The 24,385-nt window shown below is 38.2% G+C and overlaps 4 protein-coding genes across 4 annotated transcripts in view; 2 read left to right on the forward strand and 2 right to left on the reverse strand.

Annotated features, from left to right (window-relative positions):
* LOC125226308 overlaps positions 1-4,779 on the forward strand; it is a 41,944-nt gene extending 37,165 nt beyond the window's left edge. The window contains exons 4-10 of the mRNA XM_048130247.1: positions 387-484; positions 704-814; positions 1,140-1,355; positions 2,058-2,176; positions 2,428-2,524; positions 2,945-3,177; positions 4,542-4,779. Coding sequence (XP_047986204.1) covers positions 387-484; positions 704-814; positions 1,140-1,355; positions 2,058-2,176; positions 2,428-2,524; positions 2,945-3,177; positions 4,542-4,740 — 1,073 coding nt within the window. The 3' untranslated portion in view covers positions 4,741-4,779. The remainder of the gene's footprint in view (positions 1-386; positions 485-703; positions 815-1,139; positions 1,356-2,057; positions 2,177-2,427; positions 2,525-2,944; positions 3,178-4,541) is intronic.
* The window catches only part of LOC125226429 (Golgi-associated PDZ and coiled-coil motif-containing protein-like), a 96,576-nt gene extending 85,297 nt beyond the window's left edge, over positions 1-11,279 (reverse strand). The window contains exons 1-2 of the mRNA XM_048130411.1: positions 8,824-11,279; positions 7,778-7,905 (exon numbers count right to left, since the gene is read on the reverse strand). Of these exons, the coding sequence (XP_047986368.1) occupies positions 7,778-7,905; positions 8,824-8,953 (258 nt within the window). The 5' untranslated portion in view covers positions 8,954-11,279. The remainder of the gene's footprint in view (positions 1-7,777; positions 7,906-8,823) is intronic.
* A 1,688-nt stretch (positions 11,280-12,967) lies between these two features.
* Positions 12,968-19,559, reverse strand: LOC125226311 (GTP-binding protein Rheb homolog). The gene is made up of 5 exons (XM_048130249.1): positions 19,204-19,559; positions 19,057-19,128; positions 18,609-18,816; positions 17,046-17,175; positions 12,968-16,144 (listed from the first exon to the last, which is right to left on the reverse strand). Exons 1-5 carry the CDS (start codon positions 19,250-19,252, stop codon positions 16,052-16,054), a joined length of 552 nt encoding a protein of 183 aa, XP_047986206.1. The 5' UTR covers positions 19,253-19,559; the 3' UTR covers positions 12,968-16,051.
* A 1,529-nt stretch (positions 19,560-21,088) lies between these two features.
* Positions 21,089-24,343, forward strand: LOC125226310 (vacuolar protein sorting-associated protein VTA1 homolog). Its single transcript, XM_048130248.1, has 5 exons — positions 21,089-21,219; positions 21,446-21,649; positions 22,168-22,318; positions 22,613-22,770; positions 23,378-24,343. The coding sequence occupies exons 2-5, from the start codon at positions 21,472-21,474 to the stop codon at positions 23,881-23,883; spliced, it is 993 nt and encodes a 330-aa protein (XP_047986205.1). The 5' UTR covers positions 21,089-21,219; positions 21,446-21,471; the 3' UTR covers positions 23,884-24,343.
* Positions 24,344-24,385: the final 42 nt, after the last annotated feature.

Here is a 24,385-nt window from a genome sequence, read left to right on the forward strand (position 1 = left end):
TCCCGCAGTAATTGACTCGGCAAGGGCTCTTAATCAATGATTCAACGATGTCCGACCACCCATAGGCTTATTTGTATACATTTAGATACTAATGCACCCTGGATAAATAACAGCGTTCATATGGTAAGCCTGTGAGAGATCCCTATTGAAAAAGTGGCGTTGATTGTCGTAAGTATTATATTCTTATGGAATGACGAACATATAATGCTATGCATTAATGCGGCAGCCGCGCGTTAGAACTTATTTGACTTCATTTGATTTAACATAGAAAAGCCCACCAAAATTAGGGACAGCACCAATCGTGTTAGTGGATTAGTCTTGTTGATTTCAGCGCCTAGTTTTCTAGTTCTAGTATGCCGTAAACGAAACAACTTGATTGTTTACAGACCGCGTGGAGACCACAATTTCGTTAAGACTGGAAAGAGCTCAATTAGCGGCTGAAAGACTGGAACATAGGATGCATCTGCTTCAGTCTAGTGTTATTGTAAGTACCTATAATAATATATCGTGGCCGCTTTCCCCCAGAAAATTGAATTATATAAAACATTTGATTGGCCACAATTGCTACCTTTCAAGTTGCTAGTGCTAGGTTTGTATGCAATGATAGATGCTAACTGACACTCGTAAAAAATGTGATCATTTTGAAATGAATCGTTTTTCTGCACACCAGGTAAATACATAATATGCGTCTTTGAATTTTCAGACAGCAGTGCAAGACAGTGCGGATAAAATAGAACGCAGCGAACAGAAAATTTTAGAGATTGCACGAAACCTGACGAACAATGTAACATCACACGCACATTTGTTAGAAAAGGTAAATTTACCAGATAGAAAATACATTTCATAACCTATAAACTAAGGTAGCTATAATAGGTAAAGCAGAAACAAATAGAAGGACTAATCTAAGTATTATGTTTTTGTACCGCGAAACAGGGTACGTAGCCAAATTCACAAACATCTCTATCAAGTATCTCTATCGCTCTTCCGTATTGACGCGACAGAGCCAGACTGTGTTTCGATCGGCGTCTAGCGTCAAATTGTCATTTAGGCTAGGCCGACTGTAATAGCATTCCACAGGCCTAAGGAAGTTTAGACTCCCATACTCATGAAACTAATAAGTAATATGCTCTTCTTTTCAGGCCAGCGGCGCCTACACCGAGACCTGGCGTCGAGGTTTGATGCTCGAGTCCCTCATGCGGGACGGCTTGTCACTAATAAACGTGACGAGACGTGAACTAGCCGAAGGGCTCCGCGCTCTTGCCAGGAGGCAGCGGGAAGCGCGGCTGTCATCAACGGATATAGAGAACGCCTTCTCGAAAAAACTTAATGAAAACACTAATAAGATCGAAATGAAGGTAAGATTCTTAATGTGAAACTTGTTTAATAAAGATAACGAAAACTATTAAAGCCTAAGCAAGGTTAACAGATACCAGAACGGAAAGAGATTTCTAACTAGAGGACGTGTATCAAAAAAAGAACTGGTTTTCTGCACGTTAAAGTAGGGCCTCAGGGATAGGCTTCGAACTCTCACCAACAAACAATCTTTGAAAGTAATTAATTACTTTAATTGACGATTCCGATCAAAAGAATCATCAATTCGTTAACACACAAGGTCGATGTGGATCATTAAGTAAACAAGGCCCTTTAAGTCACAACTTCGAATAATATTGTCCAAAAATACTAAGGAAACACTATAACCATGACGTAACTTAATAAAAACGCAATGGTATTTAAATGTTTAATAAAATTATTCATAAAAGGCAGAACGGGTAACTTTTAAAGGTAACTTTTAAAGTTACCCGTTCATACTTCCATACTAATATTACTAATATTATAAATGGGAAAGTATGTGTCTGTTTGTTTGTCCGGAACGGAACACAAAACGGAGCTACGAATTGACGTGATTTTTGAGGTGGAAATGGTTGAAGAGATGGAGAGTAACATAGGCTACTTTTTGTCTCTTTCTAACGCGAGCGAAGCCGCGGGCAAAAGATAGTGGGTAGGTACATAAAATGTGAAAAGTGTGGAGATTCGATGATTCCGTTTCCTGTCCACAGATGCAGGAGATGGTGGCAACACAAAAGCGTTTCGTGGACTCCTGTCAACGAGTGCAGCGTGACGACCCCGCGCACGTAACCGACGTGCTGGACAAATTGATCGACTCGCTTATCGCTAAGTACATATTTCACTAATTCATACTTTCTCACGTGAGGTGTTTAGGAAGATTCTGGAAGACCTTAAAAGAGGCGATGGCAATTGGAGAATCAGAAAGAATGCTAAAATAGGTTTTTTTAGCATTCTATAAACGACGCATAGATCGATGGTCTCCCTTGACCCACCACTAGACGTGAACAAAAATGTGAACCTATAGGTGCAATTCCTTCCTTATGTCTACTTTAATAGCAGAAATATGTATATTAATTACAGAACCAATGCCACATTCCAAGAGCTGCAAGAAATTAAGATCAACATGCGCAGTCACGATTACAAAGTAATGAAGATGCTCAGCCCTGCGCGGCCTCAGGTCAGTAATTCAGTGTAAATACTTGGCCACTTAACAGACAGAAGACTACGCGGATTTCCTATTACAAAGGAAACCGATCTAATAATTGGTATAATATTAAATTTTAAAAGTTCGTTCTACGTGGACCTCATTAACAAAGAATTTTGCTTAGGGTTTCCCCATACACATTGACGCGGAATCAGCTCTAGCCAACCAAAAATCGTTCGTTAGTATGAAAACGCTTATGCGTCGTCGTCGCTGAACGCGTGCGTATGCATGTTCATACTAACGAGCGCTTTTTGGTTGGCGAAAGCCGATTTCGCGTCAATATGTCTAGGGAGACCCGATTAAGGAGGAGCAAAATTTGTAAATCCACTTGAGGAAAAAAGTAACTAATTAATAAAAGTAACCCATTTTCCAAGTGATTTTTCAAATTTCCAGAGCGACGCAACCTGTCGACGTCTAGAGACAGTGTTCCGCAACGTGTCTCGCGCGTCCTTCAAAGAAACGGAGCTGCAGCAGCTAACCGAGAAGTTCATCGCGCTGACGGAACGCGCTGACGCGACGTTGCAGCGTCTGGAAGAGCGGCTCGGAGACGATGCTGAGGTGCTCACTCAACCGTCTGATGTCACTTCGGAAGCGGACCGGTTGTTGAAGAAGCTCAATGGAATTAAGTGAGTTTTAGTTTTCCTCGGACTAATTCCAATAAGGTCTAGTTCTACTTCGGGTTGGAAGGTCAGATGGCAGTCGCTTTCGTAAAACTAGTGCCTACGCCAAATCTTGGGATTAGTTGTCAAAGCGGACCCCAGGCTCCCATGAGCCGTGGCAAATGCCGGGATAACGCAAGGAGGATGATGATGAGTTTTCCTCGGAGCTGCAGCAGCTAACAGAGAATTTCATCACGCTCTATGATGCATACTAATGTATAGCAGAAGTCTAAGAAATCGTACAAGTATTAATAATTTAATACTATGTGATTTAGCTTATACGAAGTAGAAACCTCGTTTTTAAGCCCATGATACTCAGTGTAACACTTTCAGAGACATATGTTTGTTTGTAATTTGCTATTCATACTTTGCCACTTGTGCACACAAATGTTTGTGTAACTCATTCAAGTAAAAAATATTGTTTTACAAAATGATATTCTCGTACACTAGGAACACAAACGATTTTAAGAAAAAGAGGAAACTGTAGTAGTATTCTACAGTTCAGGAAGTTTAAAGCCTGATGATGTGTACTTATATGTTGATGTCTAACCCCCTTATTCATAAAAAGGGTCACTTTATTTTATCAAGCCGATAAAAATCGTTTGTCCCTTTCCGACGTATTGGTGTGATAGAAATGGATAAACGATTTTTATCATCTTGTTAATTTTAGTGGACGTATATGATTAAGGGGTTAAGAATGTAAGGTCTAAAGTCCTCATTATGTAGGTTACTTGAAGTACAGTCAGCCAAAATAGTTATTACCAAGGGAGCAAAGTTGTATTTTAACTCCGAGTGTGGAATTGAAAAACGAGCAAGTGAAAGGATGCTATAGTTGAACCACGAGCGAAGCGAGTGGTTCGAGAATAGAATCCTGAACTTGCGAGTTTTTTAACACACGAGAAGTAAAATACATTTGCACCCGAGTGTAACACAAAACTTTTCCCTACTATAGCGAGGAAACTACAACGCAAAAAATGCGTTTAAAATTGCTTCCAGTAGTTCCACAGGTGGTAAATCATCTTTATTACTAGATTCCCCTACTTGTATCAATTTTAAAGCAGTTAATTTGACATTATTCAAGGTCAAATTACTTTACCCACTAGTGGATAAAACGCGTTTTTACCCGCTGGTATTAAAGGACAAAACACGTGTTTCCGAGCTAGTGAGGGGAAAAAGTGGTTTACCACTTTTCGACCTTATGTGTTTCAAATAGAGTCGAAAAGTGGTAAACAACTTTCTTGGCTGACTGTACCACTATCATGCCCACCGCGTGCGATGGCAAAGAATCATTAGCATATCATCCTATTCTCACTGACTTTATAAAATTTCAGGAGTGAGCAAGAGGCCGACGATGAATACTGGGGGACCGATGATGACAAAGAGTATGACTATGATGATGAAGATAATGATGATGACCAAAACGTCATCGTAAAGTCTCGTCACCACGATGATATACGCTCGGCGCGCCGGAGACATCTGCACAAACACCCTTACGACCGCGGCCCTAAGCGCACGAAGCCTCCTAAGTAACCATTTATGATAATTATATACATTTATTATAACCATATGTATTCTTGTTTTATTTAATACCTGTGTCCTGTTAGGGTTGTTGTGAGTTCAAAACCTTACATCTAGTTTCAAAGGCAGACCTCTGAAATATTATTTTAAAAATAAGAATCAATATTTCGCCAACAAACTGTCTTACAGTTTGGCGAAAATACTATAATTAGAATAATACTGTGTAACCTTTTTTGAGTAAATAAATTAAAAAAAAAAAATTTAGGTTCAAATAGCTGTCTGCTTTTAGACCAGAGCATTTCTACAAAAAAACGAAGATTTTATTTTAGTGCAATCAAAACTCATATAATAGTAGGTAGTAGTAGGTTTTATAATGGTAGGTATTTAATCATTACAATCTCTACTGGCTTTATAATCTTGTGCACCAAACTAACTATCTCTGTTTTGCCCAATAGTTGACTGGTACAGAATGCCTTAAGGCGTTAAGTCCGCCATTTGTACTTTTTATTGATAATTTGTGCAATAAAGTTTAAATAAATAAATATAAAAAGTAGTGGTTTTGATTAGTCGCCGCTTGGCCACCTGGAAAGGATGGGAGAGGATCGTGGTGTGAGAAGAGCATATGTGGGACGCCCAGGTGGAAAACGTCCGCGTGGGCGTCCCAGATATCGCTGGTGCGAGGAAGCCCTGAAAGACCTGTCCGCACTTGGTGTACCCAACTGGCGTGAAGTGGCGCAGGATAGGGCAGAGTGGCGATCTCTTGTGTCGGAGGCCAAGATCCTTTTTGGGTCGCTGAGCCAGTGAAGTAAGTAAGTAAGAGTAAGTGAGGTTTTGATTGGACATATTTTCTCAGAGACTCAGATTTTTCACTTTGTATTAGAATACATGTGCATGATTGAGAGGATGCATGTGCCTTAAAGTTATTATACACCGTGTTTTTTTTTGTTTTCCGTTAAATTCGACACGACGTTAGGTTCATTATCAGGAACCACCCTGTAGATCACTTTTAATTAAATTCGCAAAAAAATTCATCATTTTCATAATACAATAAATGAATTTATTAGTGTGAGAGACCCTTAAGAACAACATGCAAGTTAGTGTCAAGTGATTGACGGCACATGTCAAAACAAATAACATTAATCGTAAACTAGAACGTTCCTTTGCTAATCCGCGAATTGATAACGTGCAAGTCAATCAGTGTTAACCTATTGTACTTACTTGCGTATTTTTACATGCAATTAATTTTCCCACCCTCCCACCGCAAAAATAAAAATAAATACGCAAATAAATACAACAACCCACCACCAAAAATACAAAACTCGACACGTGTTTCGCCTCTCTACGAGGCATCCTCAGGAGCTGATGTTGACGGTCCGAAGTTCCGCAACTGACCGATCGTCTCCAGAATGGTCGGCCATATTTATACTTTGTCCACCCCCCCTACCAAGCAAGTTAGATGGAGAAATTCGTAATAACGGCGATGACGCAACATTCAACTGCTCATTAAGGATCAACCCCCTATTGTTGTACCTAATTATTTCCAACTGTTCCAAAACCCCTAAACGCAGCCCTTTCTCACATACATGTAATACATCAAAAGAATGATTATCTGATACAGTATGGCCACTCTCTATCAAATGCTTTGCAAAATTGGATCTTTCTGGATGGTTGTGCCTGTACGACGCCATATGCTCCTTGTACCTGGTAGTGAAATTTCGGCCCGTTTGGCCCACGTACACTTTGTTACAAACATCACAGGTCAACTTATAAACCCCAGATTGTTTCCCTTTCTCGATCCTGTCTTTTCCGTTGCAAAGCTTGGAGTGCAAAGTATTATTTGTCCTAAAGGCCACTGGAATGTCGTTTGACTTCAAAACCTTATAAATGGCCTCCGACACGTGTACGTACGCCAAACGGGCCGAAATTTCACTACCAGGTACAAGGAGCATATGGCGTCGTACAGGCACAACCATCCAGAAAGATCCAATTTTGCAAAGCATTTGATAGAGAGTGGCCATACTGTATCAGATAATCATTCTTTTGATGTATTACATGTATGTGAGAAAGGGCTGCGTTTAGGGGTTTTGGAACAGTTGGAAATAATTAGGTACAACAATAGGGGGTTGATCCTTAATGAGCAGTTGAATGTTGCGTCATCGCCGTTATTACGAATTTCTCCATCTAACTTGCTTGGTAGGGGGGGTGGACAAAGTATAAATATGGCCGACCATTCTGGAGACGATCGGTCAGTTGCGGAACTTCGGACCGTCAACATCAGCTCCTGAGGATGCCTCGTAGAGAGGCGAAACACGTGTCGAGTTTTGTATTTTTGGTGGTGGGTTGTTGTATTTATTTGCGTATTTATTTTTATTTTTGCGGTGGGAGGGTGGGAAAATTAATTGCATGTAAAAATACGCAAGTAAGTACAATAGGTTAACACTGATTGACTTGCACGTTATCAATTCGCGGATTAGCAAAGGAACGTTCTAGTTTACGATTAACATGGATTTCCGCAAAGTAACGCCTGATTCCATCGATTATTTACAAATAACATTAGGAATTGGTAAAGGGGAATTTGTTAAGATGCTAGTTTCTTAGAGAAGTTAATTGTATTTGATATATAATATTATTTGTTTAATATTATTTGTTGTATAATATTATTTGTATTTGTTTGTCCGTCTTTCACGGCAAAACGAAGCGACGAATTGACGTGATTTTTTAAGTGGAGATAGTTGAAGGAATGGAGAGTGACATAGGCTACTTTTTGTGTCTTTCTAACGCGAGCGAAGCCGTGGACAAAAGCTAGTTTGATATAATGAATCTTCCCTTAAAGTTAACGAAATTTAATAAAAACAGGGTGTATACTAAACTTAACAAGTCCTCACAAGACCAAAAGCTTTGAATGACCCGATTAACTAAATGGCAGACTACAATCTTAGGCCCATACACCTGTCATCCTCAGAGTATAATAATGTATATCTAAAATTAAAACTATCTATTCAGCTTAGATATACTATCTAAGCTGAAAAATCTACAACTAAGCACATACCTCAAGTTTTGCACTGTTCTGAAATATAGTAAGGGCCTTGTGCGTAAGTTGTGCAAAACATGAGCTGAGAGTAGCAATCTTCTGACGTGCCGCAAACACTGACTCTGATTCCTCCGAATCCAAATCCACTGAAAAAAATGTCATTTAAAAATTAACATCAGGTCATGAAGATTTCATGTAATCATGTTAGGACAGGACATGGTTTAGAGTATGGACACGTTTTAGAAAAAAAATTTGGCAATGCAACAATGAAATGAATTGGAATGTCTTATATCTTGCTCACAATAGTTATTGAACATAAAAAAAACCTTTAATTCTAATAAGATTCAATAACTATCTAATAAATCAGAATAATATCACCTCTGTTGTTACACAAAGACAATAACCTCTATAACATTATTCTGATCGATTAGATTGTTATTATACAAGTTTGGGCAACCAATCACTGAAACATAAACTTAACTTATTCACAGTTTGTTCAATAAAAAACACAGAAAGGAAAAAATCATTTATAATGAAAATATCCAGAAAAAAAAAAGAAATCTGGGGGTATTTGAACAGTATCGGTACGATTTTCGACAGATAAAAATGTTATATTTATTTTTAAAACAAAAGACGCGCGCTAGTGGTTCATGGTGGCCAGCATCAGCAGCCAGGCTTTCAAGACCCCTTTACCAAGGAGGTTTATAATCAAGAGTACATTATGAACTGTAACTTGACACTAGTATGAATATGTTAGTAAAATATTCATTTGAACCGTGTGAATTCAAATATTGGACAAAGAGAGGAGCCGACGTTAATGCAATACAAATTGGTTGTCCAGGTCATTGTCCTCAAACCCGTAAGAATATAAGCAAAACCAAATCACAAGCAGTGTGTTCAAAGAAGAAGGGACAACCAATGTAAGAATTAATAGAATAATTTCAGTTTAAATGTTGCATAAACTCGTCAGTGAAACACGGTAAAGAAGTTAGATGAGATATCAAACACCAAGACCCTGATGTACTTCTACTGCTCTAACTAACATGTAATAACTGGTTCTTTACCTATAGACGTGTCTAATTCCACACATGCTTTATCAAATTCCTTTTCTAATATATCTAACCATCGGAATCCAACTCCAGTAGTCGCCATTTTCACAATAAACTTGTTGACAGTTTGACAAACAGAGGGCATGTCAAAGTGACATTACGCGCAAGCGTGTCTCGTTGTCCAATTTGTACTAGAGTGTTCAGTAACAGGCGTCTTTTTACATTTATTTTTTGTAATAAAACATTTTTATTTACTTTCTTTCTTATCCAATTTAATATTGGTAAAAAGCTAAAGCGACAAATACAAAAAGCGTACCCCTGAAATGTATGGGCTTTTTAGGCTTCAAACTAGATGGCGCTGTTTCGCAGCCTGGATGTGGCCAAAATCATATTTTCCTCAAATAATATAATTTATTAGACATCAAAAATTATAAACTAATAAGTTATAAACCATGTAAATTAACCGACAAGCGACAATAGATTTTCTAGTTATACATCTAATCTACCGGAACAAGTGCTCAACACGATATCAATCGACATATGTAGACTTCTTTGTGCATAGATTTATAATTTTATAAATTACTGGCTTTTGCCCACGGCTTCGCTCGTGTTAAATTCGGAAATTACGGAATTCTCCATACAAACTTCCACCCACTATTTTAGGGAAGTGGGGGGTTGGGGGTTAGAAAGAGAGAAAAAAGTAGCCTGCCTATGTCACGCTCAATCTTCAACTATTTCCTTTTAAAAAACAAGTCAATTCGTCGTTCCGTTTCCACGTGAAAAGCGGCCTCCACACTCGCGCGCGTATCGCGGCGCGGTGCCGCGAAGGCGAGTGTGGATTCCATACGCAGAAAGAATCTACACTCGCCGGACTGACTGTACTTATGTAACCGAATCACGTAGTGATTCAGTACTCTTTGACCGAATCAAGGAGCCGAGCCGGTAGATATTATCTAAATTCTAAAGTAAAAAAATACAATACATTCGCAATTGTTTAATGTAACGTATAATTAACTATATACAAATAAAGAACTATAAATAACATATACATAATTACACACAATCAATTAAGTAATTGGTATAAGTTATGTTACATTTACAGTTGCAGGCAGTTATCAAGGTAGCTAAATAATGATAGTGCACTGTACAGCTAAACACAAACCACTGAACAAGTTTTGACAAAAATAAATAATTTATAAACATGATCTCTTAATCTATTGTGCAAAGCCGCCACATGGGTAAAATATTACTTCATAATGTTCCGTTTTTTGATACTAAGCAACGTTATGTTCAAACAATTGTATTTTGTGGTTACAAATATTGATGAACTAAGTTATAAAATACTTGGCAGTGGTCAATTTTTAAAATCTAAATAGCATTTATGTGCAATTTTTCCACCAACACTAGATTTCACCAACATGATATCATTTACTAGAGACGTAGGTAAATATCTCTTGAATATAATAGAATCCGATTTCCCGCCTCCCAATTTTGAAGATAGTAGCCATCTTGGGGCGTCTTTTAGTCTTAAGAGCGATGGAGTCTAGTCTATGAAAATTGGAGTCGCCAGTGTTGCGTCGAGCAGCGGACCACAGAGTTGACTAGATGACGCTCTACCACTAGAATTACGGCAGTTGACCTTTAGAAGCGGTACGTACAACAGAGTCACCAGTGCAGCAATAAATGATATCATGCTATTCCGAGGCCTATCCGGGTTACACACCATTTACATATTCATAGTTTTCACACAAACACTACGAAACTTTGTCTCCGGCATATTTCACCAGAGTACTAAAGCTTTTTGTGACGTCACATTTTATGAAGAAACAAATTCTATGGATACGTACACAATGTGTGTTAACCAGTATAATAGTCGCCAGCGACATTAGGTCCTCACGACCGTCCACACTATCCATATATTAATCCAATACAAATCCTCACTATGCACAGCACACGCCTTGATAAATTCGATTCTCGTTATATACACATTGGAATAGATTTATTAGAAGTACTTGAACTTCGTTATAAGATAACCAGTCGACACTGTCTTGGCAAAGCCTTTGGCTTATACAAATTTATACCGCGTACAGGTCATTTCACGAAAGCTGGAACGAATCGAATAAACGAAACTTTGATATTATGAGTGACACCTGTGAAAATATCTATCACTAAAATTGTGATTAATCACACATAGATATTTTCATTCACTCATTCGTTCGATTAGTGCCAGCTCTTGTGAATACACCTGTACTATAAATTGAAAAAGGCTGTCAAAATCGACTCTACCTCCTCGGGTGTCAGACTGATTTTTGAGTCATTGGAATTTTGATTTTATTCTTGGTAATTAATCAAATTTTAAATTTGACTGACGTAATCGGCCGGGAGTCGGCCGGCCGACACTCCAAAGGCAAGAAGATTGAAATAGTAATGACAATTTCGTTCGTCATTCTCTATATAAATCTCTAGTCACAGAACTTTTTTTTTTTTTTTTTTTAGTATAGATAGGTAGACGTTTGAACTTCCAATAAATCAACTCCAAATCAATCCAGTACCTATCCAATTCGCTACTTATATGACTCTATGCTTTACCTGCTGACGCTTATAAGTGTTCATGGCATCAAAACAATAATATCCTGACAATTGTCTTTGCCCTTAGCTAGTCTGTGGCCAAGAGTAAGCCCATTTATAATATTAAAAAAAACTGACTATACCATACCATTGACATCGTTTAATATTTTGACACCATAAAACCTTCGTACAGTCAAGTGCAAATATATGTATCGAAAAAATTGTCTCATAAATATAGTACTATGCTCTTAATATACCGGATTAAGATCCTATGGGACATATTTTTGAGTATTATCACACTACTGCACTAATCATTTTCACAGAAATACAATAACCCATATTTTCACACTTGACTGCACTAATAATTTTTATTACACAAATAATTTTGACTGTTATCTACTTTCCAAAACCTATGCAGTCAGCAGCGTATACAGCAAGTCCCTATTCCACAAAGCTACCAGTAAAAATCCAGTAGTTTCATAAAACAAGACCCTCGTCAACAAACCACATCAACAACACTTTTACCTCGCAAGACCCAGACGATTTTTAATTTTGCACTTTCATCTCTATAACAGTTCAAAACTTGAAATTGAATTTGTACTTGTACAAGTACGCCGGGACTTACAAGGTGAACCATTCTATTTCGAGCCATACAAATATCACACCTTATGCTACTGTACACTTACACGCTTTTTTGGACTGCTGTGCGCACTATACTTATGTTTACAACTGTCTACTTTTGCCCATCCCCATTCCTGATAGTTACACATAAATTAGAAACTATGTATGCTAGCACAAAATGAAATATAATCTCGACAAATTCATCTCATGCGGAACGTCGTGTTATGATATTTTTGATGTTGGAAACACAATCAGATAAAAATAAATAATGTACCAATTTTTTTCGCTTTTCATGTCAGCATACCCTTAGGCGAACACACAAATATAATAAATACGTACAGTTGTTGCGGGTTTCGATAAATAACGTATGTTTGCTAGTGATACTCAGATAATATGCATAGTAATTTAAATATCCAGTCACTCACCAGTCAGCAAACTTTTAAAAAACAACGGTAAAAAACCCAGTTTACCATTTCACTTCATCAGCCGACTGTCCCTCTAAATCGGATTCAAAGAGATGCTTCCTAACTAAATAAAGTGCAACGTTGCTGCCGAGATGAATTGTCGCTATACATTATTTACCCAACTTAGTATTAAATTATAATAACATAGGAGGCACCTAATTACAAGTATGAAAGGACAAATCTGCGACCAGGCAGACCCTTACGTAATTTCACAATCAAATACAACTTGGCAAAAAAGAGTAGAGATTGAACTTTTTTTTTTTATCATAGCAACACTTCTTATCCTGAAGTGTCAAAATAGTTGCCACATGCTAAGCGGTTTACATAGACGGTGGCGCCCCTATTATTTTCTACTCGTTTTTGCCAGCCTGTACTCCTCTGCATACCCAAACACGGCACACGTAAGATTAGAAAGGAGAGTAAATAGTAGAAACATTATAATTGTTCATAAATCTGAATATTTGGACCACCGGGCCATGTAAATAATTAAATCTATTTTGTTTTTATTAATTAAAAGTAGGAACTAAATCTACACTTGGATGTAGCAATGCTAAGATACAAACCATACTATTTCACAAGGATAAGATGAGTAATCTGAATTAAACTATTTTAGGGGTTCCGCCTGTCTGTCCGTCTGTTATGAGCGGTTTGCTAAGAAACTAATGAACCGATTAAGTTGATTTTTAATCATTCTGAAACAGTATGGCTTAGACCTTTCTGGCTACTACACTATGCATTTGATGAATTCATTGATTGTAATTGGGTTGATAATAACCCAACATTTGAACAAAATTACAGTAATATAAATAAATTATATCTTTAGATTTTAAAACATACCCTATAATAACCTACCGAAAAATAAATATGATTACCAGACGATACGTTTTGTCCTTAAGGTAAGCAATCCCAAAAAATCACCCTAACATAAATTGACCTGAGAATTCTTATTTTTAAACTCAACCTCGCCGTTCCACAGTCAAAACAACAAGAATGGGAACAGTGGCTCATTTCATGAACTCGTAGGATACAATTTTACAAGTTTAAACTAACCAGTATTTATTAATATCGTAGAGAAATCAGTAAGGCTTATTCCATACTCAATTCCTTATTTAATAACAAGTCGTATGGGAGGTAAGGTAAGTATGGTAGCATTGATAACATTAACAAGACTTGGGTTTTATCTATGTATGGAGCAAGCACCCAACGCTTACTGATTTCTCTACGCAAATACTATTTGTTTAGAATCGTAAAACTGTAACTTACTACGCAAAACGAGCCACAAGAACATAACCAGCATTAACGGATTCGCCGCGATTATAAATAAACATAGAGTACGCATTAGATGTGAACGCAATGTCTCTTAAGGTCCGACCACACAGCTTCTCAATAAACGCTGTGTAGAATAACAGCACATTTTTATCGTGATTGGCTGGGTCCACACAGAGCGAGGCACGTCGCGAGACTCGCGAGGCAATGTTTTCGCGCGGCAACCATGCTTTGTAGACTTGCCTAGGCCGAAGCAGCACGCACATTTTGATCCGCCGACCAACCGAAACATGTCTGCATTGCATTTGCCGCGTGTGCACATTGCCTCGCCACGTGACTTGCCCTGTGTGGACGCCTATGTCACGATACTGACGCCTACCCTCGTAGTACAATTTACGGTACGTCACTACGTTCGAGATCTCCGCCATTTTTTGAACAGCATGTGGAGCGTGCCGTTAAAACGGTACGCTTATAATGCGATGCGATTCGAAAACTGCACCATTTTCAAGCATCGTGTGTTTAGACCTTTACTCGAACTAGTGGGCGTGTAATCTATGTTTATAAACAAATGTTCCTTTTGTATGTTGCTAACACGGAGAAGGTCAATACTTTATCTAAGAGTTATCTGCAAATGACCTGTTAAAATACACAAAGATGAACCAATCATCAATACTATCTGCTAAAACTTTAAGTGTTTCATTTGAGACTATTTAAAACAATAAGAGCTATGATTCCTCAATTTAATAAGCACTTACAATGACTCCTATATAAATTCCAAATTAAATGCAACCTTTCAAAAACAAAATGCTACAACTATGTATGTATGTAATAAAATATTCCATTTAATGCATTATGTACAGTTTATATATTCAATTTCAAGTTCTATACCTCAATATATGTTGGCTGGAGTTGTTTTTACTTTCAAAAGACCACATTAACAGAATTAATTCATAAAGTTGTCTACAAATGAACTCATAATAATAAAATGCAGTACTTCTACTATGATAGTACTGTTGTGTTCTTGGTGGTATAAATTGCTAATTTCCCGACGGCGGACTGTATTGACAGAAAGAATCTGCATTTTTATAACACGTTGGTGGCAAACAATTGTTTACTAGATGGTAAACAGTCACAATAGCCTGTAACTAGTACACCCCCTCAAGAAGACTTGGAGCATGGATATATCCTTGCATGGATTGGCAACATGCAGGTGATTTCTATGAAAGTTGGAAAGAGTTCTGTTATTGTCTGACTATACACTTGTTTGCCACCGCCATCCACCTCCAAACATCATATGCTGAGGTACAGAATATAGGTAGGAACGACGTCCATGACACTCTGTAGTTTACTGACTATTTAACTATCATAATCACTGGTCAACCAAACTATGAGGTAAGAGCATATAAAGCATAAATTATAAACAAAATGTATAGGCTTATGCTCACACATTTATGCTTCCAAATAATGCTTCAACCATTGCTATTGTATAGGGGAGTAGTATCAAGTCGGTAGGGAGTCAACTCATCAGTCTTTCATATAGCAGTAGCTCCAATCATGAAAAATCTCCGCGTATAACCATAACGGCGTGGCCACGACATTGGTCTAAGGCGACAGCGATGAGCGGCAAGTCCCATCGCTTTGTCTCGCTCTAATCTATGGCTGCCGCACACCACTGCCGCCAGACCAATGTCGTGGCGGAACCGTAAAGCCTACCGCAAATCATGTTTGATTGTTACCTCTCTGTCGCACCTGTAAGTTCGTTCGTAAGTGTAACAGGAAGGTAATACGTCGAACGTAGTTCGCGTTAGGCCCCAAAAGCCTTACGAGTTTGACACTAACATATCGGCTAATGTCTATGTAACTTACTTACTTTACATCTCAGTCGAACTAACATGCCAGTAAAAGCTGGGTCCACACAAGGCGATGCACGTCGCGAGGCAAATGTCCACTATAGACGTGCTTCGGCGGAGGCAAGTTACTCGGCCGAGTCACTGAACGTTTGCCGCGCGAGCACATTGCCTCGCGACCTGCATCGCTCTATGTGGACCCGGCGAAGTGAAAAAAAGTAATGTTAGTGTCAAATTCCTGGTAACGCTACATTTCTATTTCTATCCTACCCACTTGATACTAAACACTGTTTTACACCTTCAAAACTGATTTCTTCACCTACTCCGGAATCTACATTTAGTAAGCTGAATACATATACATTCAAAATTAGGTGACTTAAGTTATCAATTTGGAAGATGTAGCACAACTGAGCCCCTCGCTAGGCATAATCTAAAATTAGATCTAGTTCACTTCAGCTTAAGTAAGAAGCAGTCCGATTAGCACAGCACACAGCCGTTGCCGTTCTCCTTTATGTGCCCGTCTGAGCGCTCGATCTCAAGCAGGATCGCGTGGAATAAGTCCGTCACTGACTGGAATTGGTATTTCATGGGTTAGCCTTTATAATAGACGACGTAAGTACACAGTCAACCAATTGGAACCCTAGGTCACTGTAGAACTATGTCATAGTGACGTTATAAATCAGATTGTAAGAAATCTCTTACTGCTTGTCATTTTGACATGGTTATAGAGTGGCCTAGGGTTCCAATTGGTTGACTACATACGCCAATTTTTTAAGTATTTAAGTAAAAAAAAAATTAACTAGAGGATTTTTCTTTCAATATAGTTTTTGCGAACTTATACTCGTTTATCTGTAATTGGGTGTGGTCTTTTACGCACATTAGCGTCTCCTCCCCACCCTATGAGGCAGTGCCGTGCCGGCAGTTACGGGCCGCGAAAAGATGTTAGCGCCAGAGTGAATGAACATACCAGTGATTGTCGATTGAACAATAAAAGGTTCAAATAAAATTTGTACCAGTAAACAAGCAAGACAGCATTAATATGTGTCTGTAGTCACAGCAAATCATTAAAATTAAGACTTGTAGAGAAAAAGGTTTTTTGTCCAATCATCATCATCCTCCTTGCGTTATCCCGGCATTTGTCACATATCATGGGAGTCTGGGGTTCGCTTTGACAACTAATTCCAAGATTTGGCGTAGGCACTAGTTTTTACGAAAGCAACTGCCATCTGACCTTCCAACCCGAAGGGTAAACTAGACCTTATTGGAATTAGTCCGGTTTCCTCACGATGTTTTCCTTCACCGAAAAGCGACTGGCAAATATCAAATGACATTTCGCACATAAATTCCGAAAAACTTATTGGTGCGAGCTGGGGTGCGAACCCGCGACGTCCAGAACGAAAGTCGCACGTACTTACCGCTAGGCTACCAGCGCTTCGTTTTTTGTCCAATGTCTGAATAAATAAATGATTACCTCATTCCGTTTAGCGCTGGTCTCAACGAAGGCCGCTTTCCACTTCTCTGCCAACCGTTTGCCCTCCTCTGTGCTGATCTTCCTTTCGAGGTGCAGATCCGTTTTGTTGCCGACTAATACTATGGGTACGCTGAAAGTAATAAAGTCACTTTTAGAACATTTCTCTCTCATAATTGGCAGTTCACTCTTAATTGTTACTGTACACTGTACAGTCCACTGTAAGCACAAATTACAAGTATTTTTTTTTTATTATAGTTATATGTATAATGGCGCAATATTCTCAATGTTAACATTTTACCAGATATAGAAAGATTTATGAATGATGTAAGCACCAATACAAATTCAACTTTAATATTCCGAGTTAAGGTCCAAATTACAATGCCCTTGCGAGAAATGTGTCATAATGAATCATTAAAGCTCAATTAGAGTATATTAGGATTTTTTTAGTAAAACCTTTATCCACCTGGTTTCGACTAATTATAAATATTGTATTATTAAATATCTAATTGAACTAGAGTTGTATTATCTCATAAAAGTCAATATTAGCAAAGGTTGATAAAGTTGTATTTTACCTTTGGACCCTACTGGACGTAAACACACTTAGAATCAATAAGTGCATGTTTAGTTGCAATCCTTTTTTAAATTCAAGTTTGGTGATAACAATTGGTTTGGGAATTCCCAATTGGTTAACACCAGGGTTTTACCCTAATGAAATTATCTTGCTTAACTAAAAACAAACCTGTATGGGTATGGTTGCAGTACATCCAGGAAAAAACTAATTAAACTTGATAACACTGGGAATTACTAATATTGTTTAAAATATTACATTTTAACAGTATTATAGATTGTGTTACTTGTAAAACCTCATCTTGGTTCATACTGTCATGCCATTGAAATGGTTAGATTTGCCAAATTCATCATCATCATAAAAATCTAATTCTATAATTAATTCACTGAGCAGTGCTATGTATACACCGTGGTTTTTTTTTGTTTTCCGTTAAATTCAACACATAGCTAAATTAATTTATTAGTGTGAGAGACCCTTAAGAATAACATTCAAGTTAGTGTCAAGTGATTGACGGCACATGTCAAAACAAATAAATAACCTAAGAGTTAAGACGCTAGTTTCTTAGAGAAATTAATTGTATTTGATCTAAAGAACCTTCCCTTAAAGTTAACGGAATTCAATAATAACAGGGTGTATTTCAATGATTATGCGTAAAATAAATATATACATACAATCAATGTAATTCAATTCTGGTAATTTCTAATATTCATGTAAAAAACACTTGTATATCCATTGTAATAAGAGTTACTTTTCAGAATTATCCATCAGTTTTTTAGGGTTATTGATATTATTTTTCCTTTTATAACCATCAGAGTACATCAAATCACAATATTTGAAACTAGGTGGCATAGGAGTTTTTAAAATATAATAATATTTAAAAACAAGATTACATCCATTTAAGGTTAGAAAAATAATAGGCCTCTTATCTGACTATACAAATACCAGTAAACAAATAAATAAAGGAAAATAGTAAATAAATAAAAATGTATACATACTGTATCTTTCCAACCATGTCAAGCAGTTTGTCGTAAATGATTTGTACAATCTGAAAACTTTTGCTGGACGTAATGGAGTACACAAGCACATATCCATGGAAGTCCATGCTGTACTGGAGGGGGAATATGCTGAACTCGTCCTGCCCTGCCGTGTCCACTAGCTTCACCTCGTACTCGGTCGAGTTCAGGCGGATGAACTTTGTAAATGCTTTAAACAACAAAACAAGATAATCTTAGAAAATTGCATTATTTGTATGCATTAAACCATTGTGTTATGATGATTCTCTTATGATGCAACTATCACAACTAGAGATAAGAGTTTATTTTTATTTACTCATGTTTACAATAGAAATACGCATTAATGTTTTTACCCAAGAAACGTAAACATAGCAAATCTGTGTGTTGAGGAAGCACGCGTTGTGGGATGAGTAATCAGAAAGCTACTTACTATTTTCAATTGTAGGGTCATATGAATCCACGAACTGTCCTTCTACGAACTGAATAATTAGAGATGATTTACCTGCAAGATTTTTTGTTAAATTAATTAAACGTCAAAACGAAATAAGACGCAAATTTCTTAAGACCTTCACATTACCGACTGATCTGTAACCCATCATCGCGATTTTTCTCTGCTTTGATGGCATTTTTAAAACTTGATGGTTATTAGTAATAAGCAGGGGATCACTTTTTCACAAAAATGCTTTAATGCACTAAAACAAATCACGCATTTGCGACTTGACTTTGAAGTTTGAACTTGCTTGACGTTGACGTTTGAAGAGGACTATTTCCGTCAACATCAACGCCCAACGCGTGCTTTCGGGTATTTCCCTATACTACCCACTAACCACTATACGTAGAATTTATTTCAATGAATATTCTTATCCGCATCGCTGATGAATTTCGTTATTTAGGCTCTCCATTATATGCATCATTTTAATTATAGCGATACTTCAATTTAATTTTTGAAATGAAATGAAAGCAAGGTTTTTCAAATTTTAAGCAAGGTTTGCGATTTTTTTTAAATCTGGTGTTGCCTTTCGCCCACTTTTGACTTAAAAACACTTTGTCGCATAGTGCAAAACCACTTAAGACTGTTTTCTGTATGTATTTTTTATTTATTTGTCTATGGTGTATCCGGTGCGGTCGGTGCGGTACATCACATCCATGACAGTGACAGCTGAAATGTCACCCATGACGTCATTGGGCGTTTTCCAAATTAAATCCCGAAAATCGAATTTCACCAGATCTGGACGTGTTTGGGCTCATTCAAAAGGTCCCTTTTATAAAATGTCCCATTGCCAAAACGGCCCTTCTGCAAAATATCCCGTTCTCAAAATGTCCCTTTATATAAATTACGTCCCTTTCGCAGAAAGTCCCTTTCACGAAATAACCCGATCGCAACACGTCCCTTTCGCAAAATGTCCCGTAAAAAATGGCTCGTACCAATGAGTTTTTTGGAACTGTGTACGAAATATCATTTGATATTTACTAGTTGCTTTTCGGTGAAGGAAAACATCGTGAGGAAACCGGACTATATTCAAGTGGCCAGTATTGATAACAATCTGTATTATTACCTCTTTAATCCATAAGAACCTGGCTATTTGCAAACGGGACGTTTTGCGAAAGGGGCATTAGGCAGCCGTGACTTTCAGCGATAGGGGTATTTTCAGAAGGGACATTTCGCGAAGGGTATGGGTCATTTTGATAACGGGACGTAATGCGAATGGGGTTTTTTGCATAAGGGACAATTAGCAGAGAAGACGTTTTGCGTATGGGACGTTATTATAGCGGAGGGACGTTTTGCGAGTGGGACATTATACGCCTAAACCCGCTCGTAGTAAGTTCATACTAAAATCGTGACGTAAAAGGAAAAAAATATTAGGACACTTTTTTTTATCGTCGGGATCGAATCAGCTCGTGATTCTGAGTAGAATGAGCCCAGACACGTCCAGATCTGGTGAAATTCGATTTTCGGGATTTAATTTGGAAAACGCCCCATTGACACTCATATTCATTGACTTCTTCATAATCTGTATTAGGCTTGTGCCGTTTCGTTCGTTGATCGGAGCGCTCCGATCTCGTTCAATCGCTCCCATGAACTAGTTCGCTCTTTTAGGTCTTTTGCTCATTTAGTTCAGCCAGACCAGCGACCACTGCGGTCGGAAAGATCAGAACGAATGGGACCGAATAGTGTCAAAATTATACAAATAGTCCACAGATAGTAACATTCCGGGCCGAAAGGTTGTAAGTAACCGAAGTTTAATATGAAAACTTGACTTTTTTTGTTGCTCTGCTAAGTAGCTCTCGCTCTCGGTCGGCGCAGTCACACACTCGTTCTCGATCCAAACCGCTCGCGCTCGCCGATCCTATACTGAACTAAATGAGCAAAGACCGATTCTCAGAGCACGGAAAGATTCAGTTCATTTCGGTCATTGATGGGATTTTATTCCTAACAGTTCATAGTTCGTGAACGACACAAGCCTAATCTGTATCCTATTTTTCTTGTTACAATAATTATTATGTTCATATTAAACACGTAAATTTCGAGTTGTAAACAGTACATTTTAAAGCAAATTTGAATAGTGCTCTACATTAGGTGCTTTGGCAAAAGGTAAGAATTCCAACTTTATAAATACCTTAGGCTTAAAGTTTGTTGATATTTTTTCCTTCTTGTGAATATTAAACATACTACATAATAACTTTCGGTTTCAGCATTACACACAAATATCATGTCACTACAAAATTGAGTACTTGATTTATTGTTTCCTTATTTGACTTATATGATTATGGATTTTTTTTACTGTGTGGACAGGTATCTCTAATTAAGTAATCTCTAGTTTTAGGCACCGTCTAAAGTGTCAAAATGGCAAATATTCCGGAATGTCCGCCCAGCCTGAAGTCCATCCAGCACTATTTGAAGGTAGCTACAGAACATGAGACGAGGGATCCAGTGATTGCCTACTGGTGCAGGCTACATGCCTTACAAGTTGGCCTTAAAGCAACTACAAAGAAAACTCCAGAAGAAACTAAGGTTTTAATGGGTATGTTGGCTATTTATTTAGTACAATTTCAATACAATCTAATTAGAATATGTCATAAATCAAATAAAGACTTAGGCCAATATTAGACTGTTAGAAATGTTATCATAGATGTTGGACTCATATGACAGTGCAATAACAACCTATGATTCATATTGTCTAGAAGTTTGATATAATTATGAGAATATTTCTGTGAAAAAAATTGTTGATTGCTATAAAGCCGCTTGGTCAGGTTATTCATATAAAGATACAAGTAAATCTCGCCTTAATGATAACCAACAAGGTGGGACGTTTTACTAAACACACTCACATTTGATAGTCTTTTTAGCGGTACCATACCTAAAAGTTTGTTCAAGACTGAAATTACTTATTAAATTTCAATAAGTACCTACATTCAATATTATAAACAAAAATTATGACCACTACTTATAGTAAACACTATGATTATACTAGATTATACTCTGTAAAAGTGCATGGTCACAACCACACACAGTACATGATATATAATTGCATACTTTCAGCACTAATGGACTGGTTAGAAGAAGCCAAGAAGAGCATGAAAGACAATGAAGCCATCAGCAACGAGGTGGCCGGGCAGGCCCATCTGGAGAACTATGCTTTAAGGCTGTTTCTATTTGCTGACAAGGCGGACAGAGAACAGAATTATGGAAAGTAAGTATTTTATAAATTTGCTTTTGATTCTTGGCTTTCTCACATTTTTTTGACATGCAGATTCCAGATAAGAATACCTTATAACTAGCATCCATAGACACCTGCAATATTAGAAGGGTGGTAAATGTATTGCTGTCCTTTAAGATAGGAGTAAGTTTGTCTTTCCTGGGAATCCTGGGACACAGACTAAGCTGCAGAAAAGCAGCTGGTTTGGTACAATAAATAAATCAACTTCTAATTTATTTTGTAAAAACCTAGAATCTGACAGAAAATTGATTTTACTTTCCATTTCAGGAACATGATTAAAGCATTTTACACAGCTGGCATGATCTATGATGTGCTGACAACGTTCGGAGACCTGACTGACGAAGCTGCCCAGAACAGGAAGTATGCTAAATGGAAGGCGGCCTACATCCACAACTGCTTGAAGAATGGAGAAGAACCTGTCCCAGGTTAGTACTTATTATAAATATTTGAGCAGCCATTCATATTAGATTAGGAAACTGTTGCAGTCTGTGTCCAAAATGGCAACTGTATCATATTTTTACCAGATTTCTTTTATAATGATGAACTTGTACTAGAAGTGTGTAACGGATATTTACATAAGTAAAAGTAAATAAATTGCTAGGTATATCAAGTGCAGTGGAGATACATATAGGTGACATTTTGGCTTAAAACTGTACTCATTTTATATGCAAGAGTCAAAAGCATTGATTTTGTGATTCAAGTAACAGGGGAAATATTAGACGCAGCCACAGAATATATAATAGTACAAACACAGCCTAAGTCTTTTTAAATTAATATCTTTCGGAATGCGTTTAATGATATTAATTATGCTTCAAATTGCTCCTTATGAGGAAAATTTCACTTAACTCGACCTCGAAGTCTACTCGTCGATCGTCCTAGGGCACCCCATAGGTGCATAGGGCCTCCACAAGATCCTTCCACGCCTCTCTATCTTGAGCCACCGCCTTGGCCTCGTTCCGGCTCAGCGAAGTCTACTTAGTGCATAATTATAATAATTTGTTTAGGGCTGTTTTATTTTTAAAACGATCACAGGTCCAATTCAACAAGAAGGAGAACAAGACGATTCAGAAGACGACGCACCGGCTTCCGACCCCGCACCGGCCCCGGAGTCCCCGTCAGCTTCGGGTTATCCGCAGGCGCCCGGCTTCTCTCAGCTGCCCGCCGTGCCCGGCGCCTCGCCCGCGCCCGCGCCCGCGCCCGCCACGCCGCCGCAGGCTCCGAGCGGCCTCGGCGGCGCGCTGCCCGACCCCGCGCTCGCCATGCGCGCCGCCGACCGCCTGCCGCCCGTGCCCTACACGCCCGACCCCAACCCCGGCGGCTTCGTGCCCTACGACCCCGCCGCGCAACCCGCGCCCGCCGTCGCCGGCCTGTACGGGGACAACACCTCCGCCGCCCGGCTCACCCCCGACCAGATCGCCAAAGCCCAGAAGTACTGCAAGTGGGCGAGCAGCGCGCTCAACTACGAGGACACGAAGACGGCCATCGCCAACCTCAAGAACGCCCTGGAGCTGCTGCAGACGGGGAGGGACCCGGCTTGAGGCTTTCAAACTTTTTTTTTATTCGCTGAACACTTACGAAATCCAGGCGACGCAGGTGATATTAATTACGTTATGTTGATCTGTTGCAATCTAGAGTTCTCCGGGCCGATTTGTGATATGTTATGTTACTATTTTTTTACACGGTGAAATACAATCTATAATTTTTAGCTATCTGCGTTATTTATTACTAATTTTGATGTGTAACAAAATTACATAAATTTCGCTGAATATAAATTTGAAAACGTACCATACCACAAATTGGTATCAGGCGCACTTCGCCTTAAATTTGCATGTTACTTTTATATCTATATATATATTGATTATTGAAGAACACTGAAAACACTTGTATATAATTTAAAATACAGTACTCGCATTAAATAAGTACCCACTTAAGATAAGGATTAAGCCTTACACAAGATCTTATATAAAAAATGTGATTACACTAAAACAGCTTTAATCATTTACGAGTTTTATTTAAATAAACCAAAATAGGTTTCACCGG

The sequence above is a fragment of the Leguminivora glycinivorella genome, chromosome 5 (genome assembly GCF_023078275.1).
Source record: "Leguminivora glycinivorella isolate SPB_JAAS2020 chromosome 5, LegGlyc_1.1, whole genome shotgun sequence".
NCBI classification, from domain to species: domain Eukaryota; kingdom Metazoa; phylum Arthropoda; class Insecta; order Lepidoptera; family Tortricidae; genus Leguminivora; species Leguminivora glycinivorella.

Coding starts and splice junctions, on each gene's coding strand:
- LOC125226311 (XM_048130249.1), bottom strand. CDS start 19,252: ATGCCATCAAAGCAGAGAAAAATCGCGATGATGGGTTACAGATCAGTC. Junction 18,817..19,056: donor TGACCCTACAATTGAAAATA/GTAAGTAGCTTT, acceptor TGTTGTTTAAAG/CATTTACAAAGTTCATCCGC. Junction 16,145..17,045: donor CCAGCGCTAAACGGAATGAG/GTAATCATTTAT, acceptor TACCAATTCCAG/TCAGTGACGGACTTATTCCA.
- LOC125226310 (XM_048130248.1), top strand. CDS start 21,472: ATGGCAAATATTCCGGAATGTCCGCCCAGCCTGAAGTCCATCCAGCAC. Junction 21,650..22,167: donor AGAAACTAAGGTTTTAATGG/GTATGTTGGCTA, acceptor GCATACTTTCAG/CACTAATGGACTGGTTAGAA. Junction 22,319..22,612: donor AGAGAACAGAATTATGGAAA/GTAAGTATTTTA, acceptor TTTCCATTTCAG/GAACATGATTAAAGCATTTT.